General features: G+C 40.2%; 2 protein-coding genes across 4 annotated transcripts; one reads left to right on the top strand and one right to left on the bottom strand.

Annotated features, from left to right (window-relative positions):
• Positions 1-6,072, bottom strand: LOC109704510 (the record flags this gene model as incomplete). 3 transcript variants are annotated; one of them, XM_020225256.1, is given in 6 exon segments in its annotated part: positions 1-465; positions 541-649; positions 758-1,063; positions 1,152-3,686; positions 5,631-5,670; positions 5,757-6,072. In XM_020225256.1, coding segments are annotated over 4 exon segments (3,399 nt in total), but the record flags the coding sequence as incomplete, so codon positions are not given.
• A 3,158-nt stretch (positions 6,073-9,230) lies between these two features.
• On the top strand, positions 9,231-12,599 carry LOC109704506 (phenylalanine ammonia-lyase-like). Its single transcript, XM_020225248.1, has 2 exons — positions 9,231-9,864; positions 10,666-12,599. Exons 1-2 carry the CDS (start codon positions 9,440-9,442, stop codon positions 12,416-12,418), a joined length of 2,178 nt encoding a protein of 725 aa, XP_020080837.1. The 5' UTR covers positions 9,231-9,439; the 3' UTR covers positions 12,419-12,599.
• Positions 12,600-12,715: the final 116 nt, after the last annotated feature.

Here is a 12,715-nt window from a genome sequence, read left to right as displayed (position 1 = left end):
ATCCCTTGGTTTAAACTTTACAACCGAAAACCAATTCTGGTGATGTGGATCTTGTACATAAAATACTTGCTCAACTTGAGATGAAAATACATACGGATCATGTTCCAACTTTTCACCTGTGTGTATTAAACGAGAAAAGTTTACAGAGGTGAACCCAAATTCATCTTGCTTGATTCCCGAACTGTGATGGACATCTACCCAATCGCATTTAAATAAGACAACCTTAAAACTACCATAGTAATTTAATTCAATAATATCGCGAAGCCTGCCATAGTAATTCACACCATCTATCTCTGATGTGTTAACCACACCACTATTTTGTGTCAACATATTCTCCTCACGAGATATCGTATGATATCGAAATCCATTGATGATAAATCCTGAAAATCGCTTAGCTACTTTATTAGGACCCCTACCAAGCGTTGCAACTTTTTCGGAAATAGCTGAATCATCCGCTTTCATAACCTATATCATTAACAACACAATTAGGTTAGAAATAGTAAGTATAATATATCATATAGCTATACAATTCAAAATTACCTGCTTGTCAAACCATTCATGAAATTTTTCATTCACTAAATTTTCTATTTCTTGTGCGGTTAAGTGAGTATGTCGGCGACGTTTTCTTTTTTCCATATCAATGAATTGTCTACATGTATAAGGAAAAAAAATTAGGTAACTATTATTTATGTACTACTATTATATATATGAATTAGTAATTAAAAATAGTGATAAATATATAATGATAAATACTCACTGACGAAATCCCTGTATTTCATCGCAATGACGTAATACATAACGATGTGCTTGGACCCATGATTTATCATCCAAGACAATATCTTCAACTTTTCCTATAGCTCGACCCGCGCTTGAGAACAAGTACAATCGTTGTACTTCATTTGTAAGTGGGTCAGGATTTCTCACAGGTCTATTGAACCTTGTTTCAACTCCATCTAAATATCTTGAACAAAACGTTAAACACTCTTCAGCTATATACCCTTCAGCAATTGATCCTTCAGGATGAGCTCTATTGCGAACATATGATTTTAAGCGAACAAAGAACCTACAATAGATAGGAATAGTAAAGTTGACATCGTGGACAAAAAAAAGGAAAATTTAAATAAGATAATGAAAAATTGAGTAGAATATACCTCTCTTGAGGATACATCCACCTATATTGTACGGGGCCTCCAAGTTTTATCTCATCTACCAAATGAACACATAAATGTACCATGATAGTGAAGAATGATGGAAGAAAAATTCTCTCCATATGACAAAGTGTCAATACGATGCGATTTTGAATTTTGTCCAATTCATCAACATCTAACACTTTAGAGCATATTGCCTTAAAAAAGTTCGCCACCTCAGTTACTACAAAAGTAACTTGATTGGAAGGACTACATGCCCGTAATGCAAGTGGAAGAATATCTTCAACTAAAATATGACAATCATGACTTTTAAGTCCGGTAATTTTGCATTCTTTGAGATTTACACATCTAGAAATATTTGAAGCATAACTGTCGGGCATTTTCAAATCTTTGAGAACTTGACAAAGAGTTCTTTTCTCATCCATTGACATCGTAAAGCAAGCTGGAGGTAGTCTTCTCTTACCATTAGCAAGAATTTGAGGGTGGAGCTCAGGTCTAATACCCAAATCTATCAAGTCTAGACGGGCCTGAAGATTATCTTTTGATTTCTTATCAAGATTCAAGAAAGTTCCAATAAAATTATCAAACACATTTTTCTCTATATGCATCACATCCAGATTGTGACGTATCAAGTTATGCTCCCAATAAGGTAAAGTGAAAAATATACTTTTTTTCTTCCACCACTTCATAGCATCACAACGTGCTTCACTCATTGTGCCTAAATCTTGCTCATGTGACTCTCCAATCTCATCCAGTACTTGTCTTTTTCGTTTTCTTTTGCCTTTTTTATTTTTCTTTCGATTGTTCATAAATTTGCCTTCTTCATTTGGAAGCTTTCCTAAAGTGACTTTCACAGATTCTAATTGTCCTAGTACATTGCTTCCACTTGCTATTTCAGGTGCCATTCTTAGCTCCTCACTACCATCAAAGTAATATTTTTGATATCGAAAAGTATGATCCTCGGGTAACCATCGACGATGACCCATATAACAATATTTTCTACCATTGTACAACCACTTAGAATGTGTATTTTCAGCACAACATGGACATGCATACTTTCCTTTAGTGCTCCATCCAGATAAATTTCCATAAGCAGGAAAATCATTTATAGTCCACATTAACATAGCCCGTAAATGAAATGTTTGTCCAGTGGAAGCATCATATGTATCTACTCCCCCCCACAATTGTTTTAGCTCATCTATTAGGGGTTGTAAGAAAATGTCAATATCATTTCCTGGACTTTTTTCACCTGGAATAATCATCGATAAGATAAAATTAGACTGCTTCATACAAATCCAAGATGGTAAGTTATATGGAATAACAACAACAGGCCAGGTACTATAAGTAGTATTCATTGTTCTAAATGGATTGAAACCATCGCTAGCAAGACCAAGCCTCACATTGCGAGAATCAGAGGAGAAATCTGGATAACGTTCGTCAAATGCCCTCCATGCCTTACCATCCGCAGGGTGTCTTAACAATCCATCTTTTACGCGACCCTCCTCATGCCATCTCATATCCTTTGCTGTTTTTGTGGATACGAAAAGTCTTTGAAGTCGTGGTATCAATGGAAAGTATCGAAGCACTTTTGCTGCCTTTTTTTTTTTAATAGGAACATTGTTTGTTTCCTCATCCTGAGTTTTTTTTTCTTTATCCACTTGCTTTTTGATAACCCATCGAGATGAACCACATACATGACACACTTCATCATTTGCTTTCTCACCCAGAAATAGCAAACAATCATTTGGACAACAATGAATCTTTTCATAGCTAAGTCCTAAAGCCTTGATGACCTTTTTTGCCTCATATGTGGACCGCGGCAATGAAGTTCCTTCTGGAAATGCATCAATCAATAGCTCAAGCAACATGCTAAATGATTCTCCTGTCCATCCATTTAAACATTTTAAGTGGAATAAATGAATTATGAATGATAATTTTGAAAATTTCTTGCAACCAGGATAAAGCTCTTCATTTGCATCTTTTAAAAACTTTAAAAACTCGCTTGTTTCCCTAGAAGAGCTTCCTCTATGATGTTCTGCATCATTCCTTTCTGTATGCTGCTGTGCATCAACCTCTTCACTAGCTTGCTCTATAGTAACAAATCTACTAGATTGTTGTCCATTTGTTTCATTTGCAACTAAGTTTATCTCATTAGTTCCCTCACTAAATATACCCATAGCAGCATGCAAAAGACCATCCATGTCATCTAATCTACTTGTGTTTGTTTGTAAATAAGAGGTCTGATTAGAGGTGGAAGATGCAGCAGGGTTTGTAGAGGATAATGATGTTATAGGATCTTCTCCATGACAAATACAACGAGTATATCCTCTTAAAAATCCATCGCATATCAAGTGTACCTTAGCATCATCATATGTTTGGAAAGAACAATTAACGCAACGAATACAAGGACACATAATTTTGCCACTATGTGATGCATTTTGAAATGCAAAATTAAGAAATTGGTTGACTCCTTCTTTATATTCGGTACTGCTTCGAGATTTCGTCATCCAACTCTTGTCCATTTATGTGATTAAACAACTGAAAAAAAAAAAATACATGTATGTTTCATCTATAAGGCAAGAAGTTGAGCTAATCAAGATGTGAAGAAACAGTTAGAATTTATACATCAAATGCAATTGGTTGGTTGGAGTCAAGACTAATACATATAATTAATTTTGGTGAATAGAAATTTTTTAATATGCTTCCATTGGAAATCTGAGGGTTCCTAATTTATTGTGCATTATATGCAAGGAATATTTGAACCCAATAGGCCATTCAGTGTAGTACTAGATGATATTTTATGCATTTTAATTACTTTAGATTTCAAATCGTGCATTATTCTCGCCTATATATCCCAATCTTTAGTATGAAACAAAATGTCACATTTCTGACTAGAAGTTCGCATATTCAGTTTTTTTTTTTTTTTCCTTCTTTTTTTGGATTGATACATATGGATTATTAGACTGAAATACTTAATTTCTATGATTTGTTGTTATCAATAAAATTTCTAATGACAGACCGTCCCTAGAGTAAGTGGCAAAGGGCTTGGTGGTTAATACCCAAGGTCCCAAGTTCGAACCCTAGTTGATTCACATTTCTAGCTAAGTTTATTTTTAAATGAAATAAATAAAGCGGGTAGCGTGCTACCTATTTCTCAAAAAAAAAAAAAAAATTTTCTAATGTTTGTTTGAATTGTAGGAGCAATTCTAATCTTGGACTAATTAACATGCAAGATAATATATTTGTAGAACAAGAGCTAAAATATGAAGAAACGAGGAATAGTATGATCTAAGATCTCAACACACATCTCAGAATTTGAGAGTCCAACCTTAGACAAGAAGGGTTAAGCCACTTGTTCGAATTAGAAATGTCTATACTCCTTTTAGAAGTTCTTGGTTTTTCTATATCCAGACTCTTTCATTATGATAAAATGTATTATAGACCAGTCAGATAATGATATGTCAAATCCATAAGGTCTTGGATAGCAAGTGAAATGCCTTTTTTCGCCTAAAATTTGGTAACTTTGGTTGGCATATGATGTATGTAATGTAGTAATGAAAAGTATTACTCATGAGAATTTTCATACGACAAAGGATGAGCCTATAGTATAGCAAGCTATATATGATACACCAAACTAGCAATTGTTCATACACAAACACCTAAACATATTGTCCAGATGATGGTCAAAAAGTTAAAAAAAAAAGGGACTAGTTTCAATTAATCCATTCAGTAACTAACTCTTTGACATATAACTCATTGATTGATAACAAATGATGATCATAAAAGTAACTGGTTTCAATTAATCCATACAAGAGTTAACTAACTGTTTGAAATATAACTCATTGATTGATAAAGTTGTAAAATTGAGAATTTCAAACAGTAAAGATTTCAACAGCTATGTAGGTCACTTTATAGACCTTTAAATTAAGCACACAAGTCATACACAATGAAACTTTAATCCCTCATCTCTCTCATTTGGTCTTCCAAATAGGAATATAATAATACCGAAACCTTCGCGGTTAATTAAGCCGTGATCTTGCTCTGTTATTGTGGTGAGACTTAATCACTCTTATTGTAACCATACCTTAGTGGACTTTGTCAATCTTAGATTTGAAATCTAATAAACAAATATATGCAGTAGGAGAGACAACAAAGACTAGCAAAAGCATGCATTTAAATATTGTTGTAAAAGGTGGCACACAAAGGAATGATCCAAAAACCCTAACTCATGAAACCCTAATTTCCATTATCGAAACTAGCACAATTACATTCATCAACCAAAGTTAAATTAATTCAACAAAAAACTAAATTTTCATGGCTAGTACTCAGATCCCAAAACCCACATTAGAGGAGAAATTACAAAAAACCAATTTGATGCCCACAAAAAAATAAACAAAAATCAGAAAAAGAAAAAAATTAAAATAAAATACTATTTAATATCCATTTGAACAAAAGTAAAGGGGAAGAATTGGAGAAGAATACCTTAAAGCTTGGATGCTTGGGTTTCAACAAATCCACAGATCTGAAAAAGGGGTTTCAATTAATCACTTCACTTTTAGAGAAAAAAGGGTTTTGGAGAGAAAGGGGTTTTGGAGCAGAGGCCCTCACTGTTATCCTCTTAGCAGCAACCGTGCGTGAGGTTGATGCGGCCGAAGTCCTGATTCCGTGCAAAGATGGAAAGAGTGCTGCGAAGGGCTCCAGTACCCTCGAGACCTCGTCGCATGTGAGAGGGAAAGTGAGTTGCGAAGGACCGCCGACCAAACTCGTCGGAGGGAAAGAGAGTGCGGCCGCGATTAACCTCGTCGGAGGGAGGCTGATGCGAAAAGGACTGCAGGGGCCATGCCAGATCGAAGAGGGCTAGGGTTTTTTTTGGCTTGGGGGAGGGGGGGTCGATCTGTGAAGGGAAAATGAAAAAAAAAAAAAACAGGCGAGGGGTTTTTTTGGGGGTACTGTGGAGGGAAAATGAAAAAAAAAAACATGCGAGGGTTTTTTTTGGGGGGCTGTGGAGGGAAAATGAAAAAAAAAAAAAACATATTAGAGGCGGTTTTAAAAACCGCCCCTAATAGTATCTCTATATTACAAGTACCAATTTTGTAGAGGCGGTTGATACAACCGCCTCTAAAATTCTGCCGGGAAATACATGATTTTTTGTAGTGACGTATCGCCAAAAGTGAGACCCATTATATAATTAGCAAAAAATCTTTGAAGACGATGGAATAAAATGTCTTACTATGGAGATTTGGTCAGTATAAAATTTTTATCCAATAGGCGGACAGCACGCTCCGCAGATTACCTGTTTTCCCACGAGCAGCTGACTCTTCCTCTCACGTCTTTGTGTTTTTCTTTCATTGCTGGTTTTTATTTTTTATTCTTTTCTTCTCGTTTTGTTTTCTTAGTTTTTCTTCCATTTCCTAGGAGGTCTTGACTCTTCCATTGTATACTTAATTTATTCTCACCAATAAATTAAAACGTGGTAATTTACTAATTTCTTCTCTCAAAACATAATATTATTCAATAGTAATGCGCTGGACATGTACGCGTACCCATCCCATATTTCTTGTCGTGCAAAAGTGAAAAATGCAATCAATTGTTGTTTTTTTTTTTTTTCTGTTTTTTTTGCGCTATAGGGCTTTCCACATATTGTTAGAACTATTGGCGTTTCATGAAATTGTAAGGAACAAAATTTTGGTTGAAGAACTTTTGGCATGAAAAATGAGTTTTCCGGTCTCAAAGTGTTTGGCTTGAATTCTTAGGGTGTGTTTGGTAACTTGATTTCACATAAATTTATCAAAAAAAAATTTCGAGGGAAAAAATATTTCACTTCGTTTATTTTTGGTTTGTAAAAAGAAAAATAGTTTTCTGCATATACCGGGTATTGGTTGAAAAAAAAAAAAAAGATAAAAATTATTTAATATATATATATAGTTTATATTATTAATTATCAATATATAATAATTACTATACTACATATAAAATTATTATATAGATTTTCTTTATTATATATCATTATATAGTATTAATATATAAAATTATCATAATATATTTACATTATTTATATTTATATTTATAACAAAATATATTTAAAAATATATATAATAATATGAACCATAATATATAATAATATATATTTATATTATGAAAAAATTATTATAATTATAAATAAAATATATATAATAACATATTTATATTAACAATTAAAATAAACATTATATAAATATATATATATTAATATATATATATATATATATATATTATATATATATATATATATATATATATATATATATATATATATCTATATATATAGAGGGGAGCTAGAATACTTTTACAAGTATCACCTGGGTGGTGCTTTAGTGTTTTTAGTCCTTGGATGGAGAGATGTGAGGTTGAGATGATGGTGGTAGGTGGTGGTAGGTAGAATAGTATTTGACCCAAGAACTATTAGTAATTAAGAAGTAGATCCAATGGCTAAAAACCTAATAGCACCATGGGGGTGATACTTATAAAAGTATCCTATCTCAACTCTCTCTATATATATATAGAGAGAGTGGAGCTGGAATACTATCGGTAGCAAACGGGCTCCATTGCCACCCATTTGTTTTCGATGATGGAGCCTCCAAATCGACGATCGGTACCGTTGAAAATGATCTATACCACTTGAAGTATCTAGAAATCAAATTTCATATTTTTCCGATATTGTTCTCTCGTTCATCAAGTGGGCGTAAAAATGAACGGCTGAAAATGAATATCCTCTAAAAAGTGATAATAGGAATTTTGTAATCAAGATCGAGAGTGTAGATCTTGTTCTAAATAGTTTAAAAAATTTTCTAACCAAAATTCAATTGATTTAGATAGTTTTACACCGTTAAATGAGAAAACACCTCATATCGACCATTAAAATTACAAATTTTGAAACCCTTTGATCATTAGGTCAATGATATCAAAAATATTTGAAATTTAATTTCTAAATATTTCAAGTGATATAGATCATGTTCAACGGTGCCGATCGTCGATTTGAGGGCTCCATCATCGAAAACAAATAGATGGCAACGGAGTCCGTTTGCTACTAATAACATTCCAGCTCAACTCTATATATATATATATATAATATATATATATATATATATATATATAATTATATATAATATATTTGAGCCTAATTTATTACACTAACATTCAAACAAGACTTAAACAGTTAAACCAACTAACTAGTTGCACCGATGTTCCTCTAGCTTTCTGGATAGTTCGGTCCTGCGAGAAGCCAGAAAACACTTCTCAGGTCACTAATACAACTAACTAAAAGAGATCAGGTGGGAGGGCATCTTCGATGCTTTGAATACTAATCTGAACAGAAGAAGAGATGGTTTGAATGATGATGGCGTGACTTTGAGAAAAAAGATGATTCCGTTGCATCCGGACATCTAGTGCACCACCGCTTGATTGATTACCACACTTTTCGTTCGCCCCATATTTCAATCCACCCCCTCCGATAACTATAATATTTTATTATTTAAAAGCTAAGGTTTGAATTAAAAACCACGATATCAGAAAAAGGAAGAAAAATAAAAAAGAAAAAGAAAAAAGGAGTGGGGAAGTGAGGATGCACCGTGCACGGGGTGTAGGCAGTAATTTTCGCTGATCAGCAATTGACAATAGGGCATCCCCACAAAGAGAAACGGAGGTTTCTGGTCTCCGGGTACGACCGCATCTCGTTTAACTCCACCAACGTTCCCCGCCCCCCTGGCATCGGTCGGTCATCTTTCTCTCTCTCTCTTCTTTTTTTTTTTGCTTTCTTCTTTTTTTTTTGTGTTTTTAAGAAAAAAACCTCCCATTTTGATTTTGGGCGAATAGGACTCCGCGTGAGTAGACCGACCAACCCCCGGCCCCACCCCCACCGAAGAGCAGCCCCGAGAAAATGCCTCCATCGAAAGCGGTCCAAGTGTCGGTCAAAGCGGCCGTCCGATACGATCTTGATCCGACGGCCCAGATTAGCCTCCAACAACCCCGCTCTCCCAAGTCCCAACAACCCAAACTCTGTTCCCCGCGCTGCCTCGCCATTCGCCTCGCCTCTCCTCGGCTCTCCTCTCCTCTGTCTATTTAAGCTCTCCCCAGACGCATCAATCTCCCCTCAGGAAATTAACTCGCTCTCCTCAGCTACAAAATTTCCTCTTCCATTATTAGATTATTATATTGCGCCGAGAGAGAGAGACTGCATTATTATTAATTGCTGTTGTTGTTATTATTATCGCCAATTAAGTAAGTAAGTAAGAGCGTGCGTGCGTGCAATTAAGATGGAGTTTGTTGAGGGTTATTTGTGCGCGGATGAGAAGAAGCAGAGGGACCCGTTGAACTGGGGCAGGGCGGCGGAGGCGATGAGCGGGAGCCACCTGGAGGAGGTGAAGCGCATGGTGGAGGAGTTCCGGAGGCCTCTGGTGAGGCTGGAGGGGGCGGATCTGAAGATCTCGCAGGTGGCGGCCGTGGCGATGGGCGATTTCGCCCAGGCCCAGGCCCAGGCCCAGGCCCAGCCGGTGCCGGTGCCGGTGCCCGTGCGGGTGGAGCTCTCCGAGGGGGCCAGGGACGCCGTGCGCGCCAGCAGCGACTGGGTCCTCGCCAGCATGGACAAGGGCACCGACAGCTACGGCGTCACCACCGGCTTCGGCGCCACCTCCCACCGCAGGACCAAGCAAGGGGGAGCCCTCCAGAGGGAACTCATCAGGTACGTATCATACACTCATTCATTCATTCATTCGCTTACTACTTGTGTGGTTAATTGATTACTTACTTAAATTAATTGATTAACTATAATCAGTTATTATTATAAAATAAAATGACAACAGCTGAGCTGCTTCTACTACTAGTACTACTACTAAGACCTGGCTAGCTCCTCATATGCCGGGCCCAAAGATCCAGAATCTTATTCCTCCAAAAAAAAAAAAAAAAAAATCCAGAATCTTTGCCAATCAGGCAAAAAGGTCCTGTAAAATTAAGTATCTAACCAAACATAGGAGTGTTAACCTAAGCCTACTAGTACTGGTATACTAGTAGTCTAGTATACTAGTACTAGTACTAGTACTAGCCATTATTTTTCGCTTTCCCCGCGGTCTTTTCCTTATTTCTGACCGAAGAAAAGCCAGCCTCTCTCAGCCGCCGCCTACACTACAACCGTGCATGGTATGTTGGTATAGATTAATTAGACGACGGCAAACGTCTCTTGCAGCCGTCGGCATCTCCTACCTAACCCGCATCAAACGACAAGTTTGACGTCTTACACTGAAAACTGCAGAGTGGAATTCCGGCAGTTTTGCGGTCTCTCTGACACGCGCGCAGGCACCCCGCGACAATATATATTAGTACTTAATGGCTAGAGACAGCTAGCGGCGTGCATTAACTATTAATTGTTGCCGAGGAGTAATTTATTTGAAATTTAAAAGTTAGTTATTCGGACAGATAGATAGGGTCGACTAAGTAATCTGAATTAGTAACAAATTAAGGTGGTGTTGTATATATTATTGTGCAGATTCCTCAATGCCGGAATCTTCGGCTCCGGGCGGGAATCAGGGCAGACGCTGCCGGCGTCGGCGACGAGGGCGGCGATGCTCGTCCGGATCAACACCTTGCTGCAGGGCTACTCCGGCATCCGGTTCGAGATCCTGGAGGCCATCACCGCCCTCCTCAACTCCCGGGTCACGCCGTGCCTCCCCCTCCGCGGCACCATCACGGCGTCGGGCGACCTCGTCCCCTTGTCCTACATCGCCGGCATCCTAACCGGGCGTCCCAACGCCAAGGCCGTCGGCCCCGACGGCGAGGCCGAGCTGAGCGCCGCCGAGGCCTTCGAGGTCGCCGGAATCGGCGGCGGGTTCTTCGAGCTGCAGCCCAAGGAGGGACTCGCTCTGGTCAACGGCACCGCGGTGGGCTCGGGGCTGGCGTCCATAGTCCTCTTCGAAGCCAACGTCCTGGCGGTGCTGTCGGAGGTGCTGTCGGCCGTGTTCTGCGAGGTCATGCAGGGGAAGCCCGAGTTCACGGACCACCTGACCCACAAGCTGAAGCACCACCCGGGCCAGATCGAGGCCGCCGCCATCATGGAGCACGTGCTCGAGGGCAGCTCCTACATGAGGATGGCCAAGAAGCTGCACGAGCTCGACCCGCTGCAGAAGCCCAAGCAGGACCGCTACGCCCTCCGCACGTCGCCCCAGTGGCTCGGCCCGCAGATCGAGGTCATCCGCTCGTCGACCAGGTCCATCGAGCGCGAGATCAACTCCGTCAACGACAACCCGCTCATCGACGTCGCCAGGAACAAGGCGCTCCACGGCGGCAACTTCCAGGGCACCCCGATCGGCGTCTCCATGGACAACACCCGCCTCGCCCTCGCCGCGATCGGGAAGCTCATGTTCGCGCAGTTCTCCGAGCTCGTCAACGACTTCTACAACAACGGCCTGCCCTCCAACCTGTCCGGCGGCCGGAACCCCAGCCTGGACTACGGCTTCAAGGGCGCGGAGATCGCCATGGCGGCCTACTGCTCCGAGCTCCAGTTCCTCGGGAACCCGGTCACCAACCACGTGCAGAGCGCGGAGCAGCACAACCAGGACGTCAACTCGCTGGGCTTGATCTCGGCCAGGAAGACCGCGGAGGCCGTGGAGATCCTGAAGCTCATGACCTCCACCTACTTGGTCGCGCTCTGCCAGGCCATCGACCTCAGGCACCTGGAGGAGAATCTGAAGTCCGCCGTCAAGAACGCGGTGGGCCAGGCGGCGAAGAGAGTTCTCACGGTGGGAGCCGGCGGAGAGCTCCACCCGGCGAGGTTCTGCGAGAAGGACTTGATCAAAGTCGTCGACCGCGACCACGTCTTCGCGTACGCGGACGACCCCTGCAGCTCGACGTACCCCCTGATGCAGAAGCTCAGGCAGGTGCTCGTCGAGCAGGCGCTGGGCAACGGCGAGAAGGAGAAGGACCCGAACAATTCCATCTTCCAAAAGATTGCCGCTTTCGAAGAGGAGCTCAAGGCCCAGCTGCCGAAAGAAGTCGAGGCTGCGAGGGTGGCATTCGAGAACGGCACGTCGGCGATCGCGAACAGGATCCAGGAGTGCAGGTCTTATCCGCTGTACAGGTTCGTTAGGGAGGAGCTCGGAGCCGGGTACCTAACCGGGGAGAAGGTGCGGTCGCCGGGAGAGGAGTTCAACAAGGTGTTCAATGCCATTTGCAAGGGCAAGGCGATTGATCCCATGCTCGAGTGCTTGAAGGAGTGGAATGGAGCGCCGCTGCCGCTGTGTTAGAGTCTCGATTATTCTTCTCTTCTCTTCTCTTCTCTCCTTTCTGAATTTGTATTGTATTCTCACTTGCTTGTTAAGGTAAAGGACCCCCTGCAGGTAAAACATGTGGTCTGTCAAACCTTGTTGTAAGTCTTTTGTAGTGTTTCTTTCTTCAGTTTCAGCCCATCTGTCTAATTTGTCAGCAGTAATATTTATTATTGGTAATAAAGTTATCTTTACCTGTCTATACTTTTCTTTAGAGAGAGATCGAGAAAGTTGTCCATCCAATAGTAATAGGGTGCTCCTTTTTATGAATTGCTT

This window comes from Ananas comosus, unplaced genomic scaffold (genome assembly GCF_001540865.1).
Source record: "Ananas comosus cultivar F153 unplaced genomic scaffold, ASM154086v1, whole genome shotgun sequence".
NCBI classification, from domain to species: Eukaryota; Viridiplantae; Streptophyta; class Magnoliopsida; order Poales; family Bromeliaceae; genus Ananas; species Ananas comosus.
This window is presented reverse-complemented; position numbering and strand designations above follow the sequence as displayed.

Bases quoted from the DNA above. Each gene is read 5' to 3' on its own strand.
- LOC109704506 (XM_020225248.1), top strand. From the start codon at position 9,440: ATGGAGTTTGTTGAGGGTTATTTGTGCGCGGATGAGAAGAAGCAGAGG. The intron at 9,865-10,665 runs GTACGTATCATA...ATTATTGTGCAG, and splicing joins CTCCAGAGGGAACTCATCAG to ATTCCTCAATGCCGGAATCT.